At 39.2% G+C, this 14,740-nt stretch overlaps 1 protein-coding gene across 5 annotated transcripts in view; it reads right to left on the bottom strand.

Annotated features, from left to right (window-relative positions):
• mon2 (MON2 homolog, regulator of endosome-to-Golgi trafficking) overlaps window positions 1-14,740 on the bottom strand; it is a 37,113-nt gene that overhangs the window by 2,370 nt on the left and 20,003 nt on the right. For 2 of the 5 annotated variants that reach the window (XM_017701169.2, XM_017701172.2), the window contains exons 20-33: window positions 14,116-14,217; window positions 13,789-13,791; window positions 9,658-9,768; window positions 9,308-9,483; window positions 8,943-9,105; window positions 8,292-8,585; window positions 6,765-6,963; window positions 5,722-6,356; window positions 3,958-4,101; window positions 3,360-3,377; window positions 2,756-2,884; window positions 2,136-2,326; window positions 1,877-1,937; window positions 1,007-1,130 (exon numbers count right to left, since the gene is read on the bottom strand). In XM_017701169.2, the coding sequence (XP_017556658.1) occupies window positions 1,007-1,130; window positions 1,877-1,937; window positions 2,136-2,326; window positions 2,756-2,884; window positions 3,360-3,377; window positions 3,958-4,101; window positions 5,722-6,356; window positions 6,765-6,963; window positions 8,292-8,585; window positions 8,943-9,105; window positions 9,308-9,483; window positions 9,658-9,768; window positions 13,789-13,791; window positions 14,116-14,217 (2,350 nt within the window). The remainder of the gene's footprint in view (window positions 1-1,006; window positions 1,131-1,876; window positions 1,938-2,135; window positions 2,327-2,755; window positions 2,885-3,359; window positions 3,378-3,957; window positions 4,102-5,721; window positions 6,357-6,764; window positions 6,964-8,291; window positions 8,586-8,942; window positions 9,106-9,307; window positions 9,484-9,657; window positions 9,769-13,788; window positions 13,792-14,115; window positions 14,218-14,740) is intronic. The other 3 variants (XM_017701170.2, XM_017701173.2, XM_017701171.2) reach the window with 2 other exon arrangements.

The following is a 14,740-nucleotide window of genomic DNA, read 5'->3' on the forward strand; positions in this document are numbered from 1 at the left end:
TTTTCAATAATGATGCAGGATTGTCAAAAGATGATTTTTCATATTATGAAGAATATTTTCATTTAAAAAAAAAAAAAAAAAAAAAAGCACACTGCTTTTTAGTTTCAGGAACCATAAGTGTGGACATGTACAAAAATACAGATCCAACACTTTTTACTAAAAAGATTTTATTGAATCCCTACAAAAACTGGGTGGATCATGAAACAGAATTCTTACATAGAAAAAAAAAACATTCACCCGTATAAGCGTGGCTCATTCTAGAAAAAAATCCTGGAAGTTTTTTTTATTCAAACTGCTGTACATTGGGCACAAAACCAAAACTCCTCAAATTATATTCTAGTTCAGTATATTCATTACTTTCAATAATTCAATTAGAGACTTACTAAGAGTAACTCCAGGTTTCTACTTTTGCTGTTGATTTCTTTCATTTGCTGCTTGCTAATTTATTCATAGGTCTCCTACAAGCACTCTTCAGAGAAGTATAGGAAAGGCTTCTCTTGGAATGTTAACTTTGATGGCCCTAGCTAATTAACAATGCATTTTCTGCATTAGTGCTATTGTAACACATTTCATGTTAAGCCACAAGAACGCAGCATAACTCAGTTACAATTGAAATTAGCACTCAGGTTGGTGTTAAAAATCTGCACACACTTTGTGTTAAATAAGGAAACACAATGGTCATATTCAAAGTAATATAATGTATGGTCGCTAAATGCACACAGACAAAATAAGTAACAATTAGTTATGTGGAGAAAGCAGACAGTAACAGATATTCTAATATAGATAGTTTTTCGCTGATGAGTGAAAAGGTTCAATCTTTTCAAATCTTAAAAACCTTATGCATACCATTTTTACTAATATGTTAAAAGTATGCTACTGTTTATATGATCTATTAATGACAGCAATTATTTATGCCATTACAACTCAGAGACTCAAAGTACAGCACATTTGCTCAATGTAATAATATGTTTTAAACTGTTGGATGCAACAACTGCTTATTTCTCACCTGTAAAGGAAGAGGACTGGGAGTGGATGGATCCTTTGTTGAGCATGGCCATGATCTGACCTACAAACTCTTTGGGGATGAAATTGGCATAGGGCAAAATCTCTGTGCTAATCAACTGCACCACCTAGAGGACAAAATAGACAATGTCATTGAAAGAAGTGCTGTCAAAAACATCTAAGGAGTCTTCAAAAGCGTACATGCTGTAAATTTGCTTTTTCAAAAATGTGAACTACACTGTTCAGCAGCACTGCTTTTTGTTATAGCTATACAAGTAGACATGAAATGTACACTAAAAAAATATATAAAACGCAAGACTTTTTACTGAATAGATTTTACGAAACCCAACAAAAACAGGGTGGGTCATGAGACAAAATTCCCAAATATTACAATCTGTAAATATATATCCGTATCTACATTTGCCTGTAGCAATGTGACATGTCTAGGAAAAAAACACTGGATTTCATTCATTCAAACTGCTGTAAGAAAGAGAATGAAACCAGAAGTGCTGCATTCATATTTTTCTTCAACATTCATGTTACTTTCAATAATTTGACGACGTTATTTTCATCCAGTAAATGCCGGGTTCAAAGCATCCAGTTCCTCACAACTGTAGCCCTTTCCCTCTCATTTGTTACAGTGGAGGCTCTTGAAAACAACTCTCAAGTTCATTACTGATGAACTACCAAGCACGATGATCACAGTGATAACTTATGCAAATCAACCAGGTAAGCAGTCGCGATCTCAGAATCACTATTGGTATGATCATTAAGTGTATGGAGCAAACATTTAATTTTTATAGACAACTGTTTAAAACATGAAAAACATCTATTAGTACCTTCCCAATCATGAATTTGAAAGGTTATAGCCTACCTCAACATCAATGGACTCATTCTTCTGGAACTCTTGAATGGACAGGTTATCAGGAGGTGTGCTGGAGACAGAAAGTTGAGTACATTTGTCATGTTCGTCTCTAAGGTAAACGCAATCAGAAACATGCTTTCCCTGAAAATAGTCTAAAAAAACACCAGAAGCAATGCTCTACCATTAGGTATGTGAACTAAGAAGTATTAAAAAACAAACTTTAAAAATGGCTTCTGAGTACAGGTGACACATTAATTGTGCTAGAAACCTTTTGGTGAAGAGGAAGTCCTCAAAGGCATTGGCTAGCTCGGGCCACATAGTGTCAAACTTGCCCGAGGAGGCCTGCTGCCGGGCGACAGGGAGGCCAATGGAGAGAACTTTGAGCAGAGAGGAAACTGCCAGCTTCCAGGTGCTCTCTGCAGGACAGGCATACTTCAGCCCCAAGGGCATTCTCAGAGTCTACAGCAGTCAGAAAGGGGAGGAAGCCAGGTAACTCACATGAAATATTCAGCTAAATGTAAACAATGAAGGACCTGAAAATGAACTTTAACTCCAACTTACAGTACTGTACAAATGTCAGAGACTTCCCTTCATTTATTTAATCTCCTCAAAAATAAATAATTTACTGGCCATTTTGATATGAAATTTATTGAGGGTGGCCTCTGACTGTGCCCAGTAGTGTATGTACAACAGGTGAAGATTTTTCTTGCCATATTTAAGATTAAGATTTTAGTATTTTCCCTAATTTCTAATTCTGGAAGTAATTTATCACTGATACATTGATATAGCAGTACCAACACAGCAGACAAGCACATTTGAAATTTGTGTGCTAAGAGACTACTCAGTGCTTTGTTCATATTTGATGAACTGCTTAAAATAGAACATTACCTTAATGATGCTCTGTAACACTTTCTCATTAATGACAGCTTTGTGGCAGGCAGTTTTGTGATACAGGTCTACCACCTCCTCAAGAGACCTCTCAGCAAACGGCACATAATTTAAGGCCACCCATTCTGCCTATAGGTAGACACACAGAAAGAGAGAGGGGGAAAAAGGGAAGGGGTAAATAATTCCATGTGTGCATATGATCATTGCCACAGAAGCAAAATTACTATCGTTATAAGCCTGACACTGATTAAAGCAAAGCGTGCACACACACACACAGTCAACATCAAAACCCTACAACAGACTGTAAACTGCCCTGCAAACTCCAACAACTACTGAAAATTTGTTCAATGTTTATTTCACAAGTCTGGAAAAGAGCTGACCAGCAGCCCATTTGAAAACATCCATTATTAGAGACGTGTTGGAGCTTGTTAAGACAGCAAATGGAAGCCAGGTAGGCATGGCTGGTGAAGAAAGGAGGACAGGTGAAAGAATGAGCATAAGTGATGATAATCAAGATAGCAGAAAGTCGTCCCAGGTCACAAGTGTTACCACCGAGCCGCATTATGCTGAAAAAGGGGCAGAGAGAGGGCTGGGAAAAACTCACCGGTGCAAACAGTTGGATCTAAAGTGGATCCATATGATAAGTACAAAAAAACAGAACGAGAGAAAAGTGGACAAACGTTAACCGTTTCACATGACAGCACAGAGTAATGACAGAAAACTTCAGAATGAACAGATAAAGGATTGAGAAAGACTGGTTCTTGAAGATGATACGTTGCTCTATAACTGTAGCATTTGAAAGAGCAGTGATGAAGGCCAAGACAAGAGAAGAGTGGATGAGTAAGAGTGACTGTGTGGCAGAAAAGCAAAGGTTTTAAAATGATGCTGAACGAAAGGAAGAAAAAAAAAACAAAAAAAACAAAGATGGATTGGGACAGGGAAATTTGATGCCTCTGTAGTGCCCTCAGAAGACATACCCTCCTCCCCAAATCCCACACCAATTACCTCTCTGTCCACTTTAAGAATGTCAACCACATCCAAAGGCAATCAAAATTATACATTGGTCACTTTGTGCATTTGCAAAAAATAATAAATACTATATATTTCACATCTATGTGATGAATGCACATGAATTTCATGATTTTAAACTACACAAGGACTTTCTAAGTGTAAGTTACAACATGAGTAGACTGAAGACTTGCCTGATTATATTTAGCATTAGCCACATGCTTGGTTTCCATTTTGCCGTACTGTGGCGGCTTGCAAGAGAACTCGACAAACTGTAGGAGCTGCTCAAAGATAGCAGGGTACATCACCTGCAGGGTCTCAGGACCAACACAGATTGCCTGAATTTAACACACACATACAAAAACACAAACGATTTTCAGTGGTCACTGTTTTACAGTTAAACTGCACAAAAGACATTTATTTATTGTTTTCATTTTCATCTTAACATCTGAAACTCACACTGGGGGGATATAAGAAAAATACTCCCTGCACACAGACTACAGGAAATGAATTTTTACTTCAAAAGCACTGCTCGATCTTTTGCTCGATCTTGTGATCCCAAGACTTGATGCAAATTTAACCAATCCTCACAGTATTTGCCAGCGCTTGTAAACTTTGTCCAAACACTGCATTATTTCTGCACTAAGCAAGTAAATGTGTCAAGTGTTTAAAAAAAAAAATGTAGCTTATATACTACAACGTCTCATCCGCTCTGTCCACACATAGATGGAGCATCTATTATCAAAGCTGAACTGGCCACAACTATCGTGATTTTGTCAGCTGTATGAACAACCATATGAACGCTCTTCTGTGTCTTTTGTGAACAGTTGTCCGTACTATGAGCTGTGATAGAGGACACATAGTAATATAGATGTGGACTGGATTGTGAAGTTCACGGCACCTGTCCGTTGCTGGTTATTTTGCGTGTCAGTCAAACGGTCCTTTTCTGTCAAAGTACGAGGTCCCCGGTCATGTTAAGACCTTGGATAATAGATCACATTTACCAATAAAAATTTTAGCTAAAAGGCACACTTTATTTGGTATTTGTTTTGACAGAAACTATCTAGGCTACATTTAAAACAAGTTAAATAAATATTAGACTCTTCACAAATTTTTAATTTTATATATATATATATATATATATATATATATATATATATATATATATATATATACACATACACACACATACATACATACATACATATACACACGCGCACACACACACATCCAAAAAAAATGGCTTAATTAAAAATATCACTGCAAATTTTGAGAAAGGCTGCTACAAAATCAAGTATTTTAGTCCGCTACAATCACAAAAAAAACCTTGCGAGTGCGAGATGAAAAAGTTAGATTGGTTTGGTTCATTCCAGAGAAACTCAGAGTCAGAATAGATCACAGTGCTGGTGATGATAGGAACCAGGCACCTGAAGCATTAATGCCTCAATGTTACCGTTAATAATTTAATCTTAATTAAAAAATTTTTTGACTTGACTTTTCATTTCATTCATGGCAGAGACACGGGTCGCTGTAGAGCAAAACAGTACTTGAGAATTTTTTTTTTGGGACTGTTATTAATATTACATACAAAACCTCCAAGGAAACATGTAGGTTCACTTGTTTTAGAAAGAAAGTAACCCTTTTTATTTATGTATATTTACGTTGTGATCCCCGATTATCTGTAAATCTAAGTAAGTTTCTCTACACTGCACCATTTCACATTAAAACACTATGAAAGTCATTAAGATTTAAATACAGACAAAATTATGCTGATACATTGGAAAAATGGTGAAATCAATTTGAATTAAACAACATTTGTCTGTAGAGGTCATTCTGAACAAAGTAGCCATCTTTTTTGTCTAGTTTTCTTTATACACGTCTGACTTTTCTCTCTAATCTTTATCTCAAGTGTGTTACAGCATCTGGATCAATAAAAAGTTCCTCATCCTCCTGCTTACCTTCTGCAGCACATCCAGTGCTGTGAGTACAGCCTCCTGTAGACTAGTGAGCACTGCCTCTGTGTAGGAGGGCAGAATAAAGGGGGAAGCGTCTGAGCTTATGGGTACAGACACTGCTCCATGCAGTATGACCCCCAACTTGCGCAAGTCCTCCATGCTAAATCCGCCTGCTATGTGCTGGTAGAGGGCAGGAAAAATCTGGATCAGCGCTGTTAGAAAGGGCTGACTGGGCACAAAGGCTAGTTTATCTGTGCCACCACTCGGAGGCCTCGTGCATTCAATCCCTGTTCGGTACCAAGTGCTCCATGCTGACCACCAGAGGGCAGAGTCGTCCTGCTCCTCTCCAGGTGGAGGCGGTGGAGGCTGGGCACCGTAGCGTTGAGCCAGTCGCTCAGCGAGAGAGTCTGAGCGAGGCAGGGGTCTGCCAGGGCCTGATGCCGTGAGTGGGTCCATGAGCACAGGGGGAATGTCCATAGCACCCAGAGCATCTGGCTTGTCCGTGTCTTTAACAGGTGTGACCAGCTGGAGGATCTCCTGAAAACTCTTAAGGGCAGCGAGGGATACTTCATTGTTTTTGCTAAGTGCTGCTGACTGAATGTGGTCCAGTAAGACCTCCCAGGCATTGAAGAAATCACCTAGCAGATTAGCAGAGAAGGGATTTGTTAAACCGTGACAAAAAAATATAATCAACAAGGCTAAAATAAATTACATGTGGACAGAAACAAATTATGCATTGTCTATGGTGCTGTACATAAAATTTATACATGATGAAAGCTACTGAAACAGTCATGTTTTAATAGAGAACCAGTCGTAATTCTGGTGCTACGTACACCACATACCAAAGAAGAAGTCAGTGCCTCTGCAGTGTTTCATTACACCTCAGCACTTATTTGATTATTGCTGTATTTGATACATACTCCAATTCCCTAAATTCAACTACGATACTGCCAACCATCACACTAGTGGAAGCTGGACATCAAGGATAAACATTTACATTATTTTTCCCAGAATCAGTGCTGCAAAGCTGTTCTGTCATTTCTTACCCAGTTGCTGGAGCAGGTATCTCCTGGTGTTAAAGATGCGAGCAACGCCAGCTAAGGTCAGCACCCAAGTCTCTGCCCATTGTTTCTCTGCAGTGTCCCGTGAGTGGTGGATGAGGATGTTTCCGCCACCTGATTCAATCTTCTCCTTATCTGCAGTGGTGGAAGACTTCCTCACGCAGTCCAGTAAGTGAAAAAGCACCTGCAGGTTACAGCACAAAACAGATTCCCTGCAGTGTTTTGGAGTTTTATATACTTTTTTTTTATTGTCAGAAACCAGGTGTTTCCCTGCTGTTTATGACAATCTCTCATGAACAGCAAAAAATGGCTAAATGTAAATTGTCCAGCCTGTTTTGTTTTTACACTCATCTAACCCAGTCGCAAACCCAAACTTAAACTGACACAGAAAAAAATAACATCTTTTTGGTAGCATTGTGTAGCATTCCACTTGCAACTCTACCACAGGTATGAGTTTTGTCATGAACCTTATATTAGCATGCCACAACTAAGCACAGATAATGTGACATCCAAACAGCGCAAACCATGCGAATATTAGCCAGCTGAGTCATGGGTGTTTCAGTCACGTTTCAAATGAAAATGAAAATTAAGCAGCCCCTAGCCTCCTGCGGTCTAGACCACTGTATCTGAAGTAGTCAACTTTGCTTTCATGGCAGTGGACATAAAGGAATGTAAACTCTTTTGGGGTTAGCCTTACCATAAACAAGAACACCAAAGTGAATGCCAGACCTCTCATACTGCCTGAGAAGACACCTAAATCTGTCAGTAGCATGAAAGTCTTCAGGCCTTATCCATGCAACAAGCTGTGGACAAGCTGGTAGTGAAGCAATAATGTAATATTTTGTAAATTCCTGCAGTGTTTGATGGTCATAAACACAAATGTACAGGACGCATATATGAGAAAAATTAATTTCAGTGGAACTGCAACTGGCTGTTTATTCAAATTTCCTACTCAACCTTAAATAATGCAGCAAATCATGTAACTGCTGCTCCATTTAACATGTGAACTTTCCTTTGAAAATGTGAACAAAAAGCTGCTGAATAAGTAACTAACTTATGAAACAAAATTTAGCACTGTATTTGCCAGGCCCACAAGGTTAGCGTTAAAAGGTAATACTGACATAGGTTTATTTACGTATCATTGAGTTTTATTTCTACTGTTGTGTACGATAAAAACATTTAGATGGGACTTACTTTGGTTGTTAGAAATAGCTCTTATTATATTTGATGGTACATCCTGAACAATAATCCACTGTTAAACTTAAACTACAAAAGTAAACTAAAACATCTTGCATGCTTTGATTAAAAAAAAATGCTGTTATATTACTGAACCGATAAGATATTTTAATTATACCGTGACATAAAATACCATCCGTACCGCTCACTACGAAATCTTTGCTCTTACTTGACCAAATGACTTGGTCTATGCTGCATATTCTCAGAAAACATTTAACAATCATTTAACCTTTCATAACCCAGTAGTGATTAAATGCATCAGTTTGTCGAGTTTACCTTCCACACCACTATGTGCCACGTGGCCTGCTGCAGCAGGGTTCCATGGGCAGCAATAGTTGAGAACATTGTTTGTCCAGCACTTTTCCTGACGGCAGGCCGAGGATCTACACACAGTTCTCCCAGCTTGGCGTAGAGACACAACCACAGACAGTCGAACGGGGGAGCAGGATGAAAGGGTCTGTTCAGAGGCTCTCCGTTCTCTCGGGACTGTTTTAGCAGAACAGCCTCCTCCTTTTCTAGCTCCTCTGTAATGATCTCTCCCCGCTGGAAGAAATAGTCTGAAATGTTCCACTGCAAAAGATAAGGGGGTGAGATGGACAAAAGAGTTGAGGTTGTTAGAATCTTTGAAACTTTTATTGTTGACAGTTTATAAAAGCTAGGTTCTTAAATGGCCCATATCCTACATTTTTTCTTGTTGCTGTAGGCTGAACAAGCAGATATATGTAAAGGCTTGAGTTTTTGTGACAAAACAAACTTAAATCAGGCTGTTTCTGCAGCTTAGTTCCCATATATGGACTGTATGGCCAGGGACATGAATGGTTTGTTTTGAATTGATCACAGTATTTACATAATACAATAAACTCTTTTATTCAAAAAAACACGTAAAAATCTTCCATGATATGGACACTTTAAAGCAGAGGATCTTACCAAAAGCCCTATAGAGGTCAGGCTGATATTCAGTTCCTGGTTTTGAAGACCAAAGCTGCCAGCTACATCCACGACGATCTGGAGGCACGTACAAGGCATGGTGGGTAAAAAGTCAGTCACCACCAACTGGAGACATTGGAAGGCTGTTCGGATTAAGGATTCACTGGAAAAACACAGGGAAGAACATTCATGATTTACAAATGTGGACCAGTTTAAACAAGACTGCAAGAGTTTGCAAAAGTAAAAATCATTAATACTGTGAAAAACATAAATCTACTCAAAATTCTTACTGCTGCAGGGAACTTTATTTTGCATTCACAGACTATCTCTGGAAGACTGAAAAATGCAATACATGTGTGTCTTACCCCTGATCATTGCGGATTGCTCCGATGACCCCCAGCACTAGAGGCCAGCCTGGACCAAGGCTATCTCCTTGACTCTGCAGAATCTGCAGAACACATTCGAGCTGTTTCTGCCTGATGTCAGCATGCAGTATGTTAGACAGCTCCTTCAGAGGGTTCAACAACAACAGCTGCAGCCTCTGCGGACATGAAACCATTAAATCAAAACAGTCATAGGTTATCCAAAGACATTGTAAGCACCCCAAGTTCTTATTCTCAGGTTCAACTCTTATTTATTGCTCAGTCAGGACAATCAAATACGTAAAAATAAGAAAACACGAAGAGCAGATTGCTTTATGGGAAAGAGCAGCTACCTGGTTCTGAGACAGGGGAGGGTCATGCTTGTAGGCAAGGCCAGCTTTGATTAGAGACGTAACAGCCTCGGCTCCCCACTCCCTCATACGAGCATTAGGGTGCTGGCACACCTAAAAAAAAAACAAACATAGTGCCCAATAGGGGAAAAGATGCATACTCAGAAACACAAGTCTGAGAGAAGTGGATAACAATGCATTCATATTATGAGAAGAGTATGGTATTAATATGAATGTTGTCAGAATGTGCACAGGTACTCAGGTAACTGTTCACAATGCTAGTATTAGCACTCTTATTTGGACTGCACCAACACCACAGTGAGAATCACATTCTATGATTTCTCAAGTGCATTCAACACTATCCAGCTTCACCTCGTAAGTTAGAAAATGGGTAAAACGCAGGATGACACCTCCAGGATTTCCTGGGTCACAGACTATCTATGAGACAGACCTCAGCTTGTGCAGCTGGGAAGCTAACTGGCTACTGAGCAACACCAGCGTACCACAGAGAACTGTCCCCTTTCCTTTTCACCCTGAACACCATTGACTTCCAGTACAAGTGAGACCTTTGACACCTGCAGAAAATTTCAGATGACTCTGTGGTGGTTGGAAGTACTGTCTTCTCTGTAGCAGTATGCTGGGGGAGCAGCATTAGAAGTGGAGAAACAAAGATGCTCAACGAACTGATTCTGTCCTGGGATGTTTCCTTCACAGTTTGACAAGACAATGTGTTGAGTTTGCTCATATTTGTGAGGACGTATGCATACATTTTATACTTGCTTTTCCCAAACACAAGTGCCTCTACGTGAATTTGTTGTCATGGAAGAGTTGTTAAGGATGTGACTAAGAAGGGAAGATTCCATGGCTATAGCGCCATCCACTCCAGCCCAGTTACTCCACTCTATCTCTATATTTTTCTGACATATTATTACTGACAACAAAATACCACCTGTAAGAAGATGATGAGTCTACTTCAGGACTGCCTTAATTCTTCGTGGCATACTTTCAGCAAGTTGTGTATGATACATACATACATACATACACACACACACACACACACACACACATTATATATATATATATATATATATATATATATATATATATATATATATATATATATATATATATATATACATACATACATACATACATACATACACACACACACACACACAGTGCCTTGCAAAAGTATTCGGCCCCCTTGAACTTTTCAACCTTTTGCCACATTTCAGGCTTCAATTTGTTTGTAATTTTTTGTGAAGAATCAACAACAAGTGGGACACAATCATGAAGTTGAACGAAATTTATTGGATATTTCAAACTTTTTTTAGAAATAAAAAACTGAAAAATGGGGCGTGCAATATTATTCGCCCCCATTACTTTCAGTGCAGCAAACACACTCCAGAAGTTCAGTGAGGATCTCTGAATGATCCAATGTTGACCTAAATGACTGATGATGATAAATAGAATCCACCTGTGTGTAATCAAGTCTCTGTATAAATGCACCTGCTCTGTGATAGTCTCAGAGTCCTGTTTAAAGCGCAGAGAGCATCATGAAGACCAAGGAACACACCAGGCAGGTCCGAGATACTGTTGTGGAGAAGTTTAAAGCCGGATTTGGATACCAAAAGATTTCCCAAGCTTTAAACATCTCAAGGAGCACTGTGCAAGCAATCATATTAAAATGGAAGAAGTATCAGACCACTGCAAATCAACCAAGACCCGGCCGTCCCTCTAAACTTTCAGCTCAAACAAGGAGAAGACTGATCAGAGATGCAGCCAAGAGGCCCATGATCACTGTGGATGAACTGCAGAGATCTACAGCTGAGGTGGGAGACTTTGTCCATAGGACAACAATCAGTCATACACTGCACAAATCTGGCCTTTATGGAAGAGTGGCAAGAAGAAAGCCATTTCTCAAAGATATCCATAAAAAGTCTCGTTTAAAGTTTGCCACAAGCCATCTGGGAGACACACCAAACATGTGGAAGAAGGTGCTCTGGTCAGATGAAACCAAAATCGAACTTTGTGGCCACAGTGCAAAACGTTATGTTTGGCGTAAAAGCAATACAGCTCATCACCCTGAACACACCATCCCCACTGTCAAACATGGTGGTGGCAGCATCATGGTTTGGGCCTGCCTTTCTTCAGCAGGGACAGGGAAGATGGTTAAAATTGATGGGAAGATGTATGGAGCCAAATACAGGACCATTCTGGAAGAAAACCTGTTGGAGTCTGCAAAAGACCTGAGTCTGGGACGGAGATTTATCTTCCAACAAGACAATGATCCAAAACATAAAGCAAAATCTACAATGGAATGGTTCACAAATAAACGTATCCAGGTGTTAGAGTGGCCAAGTCAAAGTCCAGACCTGAATCCAATCGAGAATCTGTGGAAAGAGCTGAAAACTGCTGTTCACAAACGCTCTCCATCCAACTTCACTGAGCTCGAGCTGTTTTGCAAGGAAGAATGGGAAAAATTTCAGTCTCTCGATGTGCAAAACTGATAAATACCCCAAGCGACTCGCAGCTGTAATCGCAGCAAAAGGTGGCACTACACAGTATTAATGCAAGGGGGCCGAATAATATTGCACACCCCACTTTTCAGTTTTTATTTCTAAAAAAGTTTAAAATATCCAATAAATTTCGTTCCACTTCACGATTGCGTCCCACTTGTTGTTGATTCTTCACAAAAAATTACAATTTCATATCTTTGCTTGAAGCCTGAAATGTTGCAAAAGGTTGAAAAGTTCAAGGGGGCCGAATACTTTTGCAAGGCACTGTACACACACACACACACACACACACACACACACACACACACACACACCATAGCAAAGGCAAAACAAAATCCAATACATTATGGCTTAACATAAGGCATGACAACAGAATGCAGCTGACAAACAGTTCTGACAAGTGGAAATTACGTGGATTGTCACATTGGTGTAACATCACAGTAGCTTTTGTTGATTCAAATGCCCCTGTTGAATCGGCGATCATTAAATTCTTCAAAATACAATGAATGTGCTTGATTGTTTTGGTTACTAATTAAAAGAGCATAGGCTTGTTTTGAGACCTGTGAAGTGCTGCCACATCTTTTGGAACTACACCCATCACTGCACAGTTGAATGCGCTCGGAGGAAAGCACCAAACGCCAGATTTGTTAGGTCAGCTAACAGATTCCTGTGCTGACTATTACTGTGCTGGGTGAAGGAGGAAAGCAGGGGCCATCCTGCCCTCCTAGAAAGTGATGCCAATTGTTGAACTCCTGGCCTCTCTTGAACTCCTCGCCACGGAGGCCTTATGCCTGTAGCATCACCAGGGATCGAACTCGCGATCTCCTGATGGTAGGACCAACGCTTGGACGGTTGCACCACTTGGGAGCCCCTTCACAAACATTTTTTAATTCAGCCAACAGTCTCAGCATGCAGAACAGGTTACTGGTTTCAAAAGACTACAAACAAAAACCTCACAAGATGTTCAGCTTGCATTTTTATAGATATTTTAAAAAAATCAACATCTTATATTTATTACTGTTGTAACAATTGCACTGGTATGTTTCACAGCTTTGTGAATATATCTCATGTAGTATAATTACCATCTCTGTACTGTTACACCTCTAAAACCTATAAGCAAGACAAAAGCTCTCATTAAATCAATAAATTAATACACTGATCTGGGCCATTAAAAAAAACGAATCAACAGATGCCAAAAGATGATAATCAAAGAACACAGAGTTTACACAAACGTTTTAAGAAAGAAAGCAAGTTGACTGGGGAAGTTTGTATGGATTGGTTAAATCACTTGATTAATACTTATAAAGAGGCTATAGTTAAATAGCTAAACATATTGTGGATATTGTAAATTGAAATGTGATTGGCTGATTTACTTCAATCACAATTTGATTAGCTCTGATATTCTTGGGGAAAGGAAAAAAGCAAACAAATAAATAAATAAATAAATAAAATTTTGGATGAAATCAAACTGACAAAAAAATCCTGTGGTAATCAAGCAGGCTTAAAGTGAAAAGCTTGAGAAAACCTTGAGGATTTTTTTAATTAAAAGATAAATCACGTACAAATGATAAGAGTGAGAGAAGCTTGAGAGAAAGAACGGAGTTTAGAAACTTACCTTCTACAAGACAGACATGGTGCAATAAGAAAGAGAGCAGACAGAGATAGAGAGAAGAAGACAGACAGAGAGACAGTGAGAGAAATGAAAAACATAACATGAAGACAAGCTTTCCATGTCAGAGCATACACAAGTGACTACAGAAGGGGTTCTGGGTTAGTGACAGACACACATGGCTACAGGCAGAAAGAGCAAGTTAATGATGACAGGCCTACATACCACCATCTCTATACTCCTCAGTCTTCCATAAAAACTGATCCTTTCCTTCACATTCAGAGACGAATTGCTGAAGAACTCTAACGCTATGTTTGTGGTTAGTGGCCCTACCTCCAGTAGATGTGCAGTTAGGGGTCTCCACAAGATCTCTATACGGTCCATATTCACCAGGCCCGTTTCCAACAGCTTAGCGACTGCAAACAGAGACGGTTCCTGTCCGAGAAAGGAAAATTATCATTAAGAAATGCCAGATACACCTCTGAAAAAACTACCTTTATCCTGACTAAAAACACATGACATCATAGCAAAGCTGGGCTGCACAATACAGAACAAAATACTTCACTGTGATTACACTTAGTCTCTGCTTAGAAATGTTTTGCAAGACAAGTGTTCTGGTAATATACCATTGTATGCAGAATTTTGGGCACCCATGGTCAAATTACAATGCACAATTTTGCTGTAATTAAAATATTGGGAAAAACAACTGTACAGAATGTTGGACAAAAACATGTTATCATTTCACGTAACAAGCTGACATGCTTTACTAACAAAACCATATTTGCTGGCCTTTGATATGGCTGCTAACTTCTTATTTTCTCAGTCTTTTTGGCTGCTGCCAACTTAAAGTGAAATATTTATCAGCAGCTTAAGATGCTCTCAAGCTTTATAACCTTCTCCAATTTTAAACTGCAGCAAGGCAGCACGTCAAGCAAACATTAACTTTAAACTTGAACGG

The sequence above is a fragment of the Pygocentrus nattereri genome, chromosome 11, assembly GCF_015220715.1.
Source record: "Pygocentrus nattereri isolate fPygNat1 chromosome 11, fPygNat1.pri, whole genome shotgun sequence".
Classification (NCBI taxonomy): Eukaryota; Metazoa; Chordata; class Actinopteri; order Characiformes; family Serrasalmidae; genus Pygocentrus; species Pygocentrus nattereri.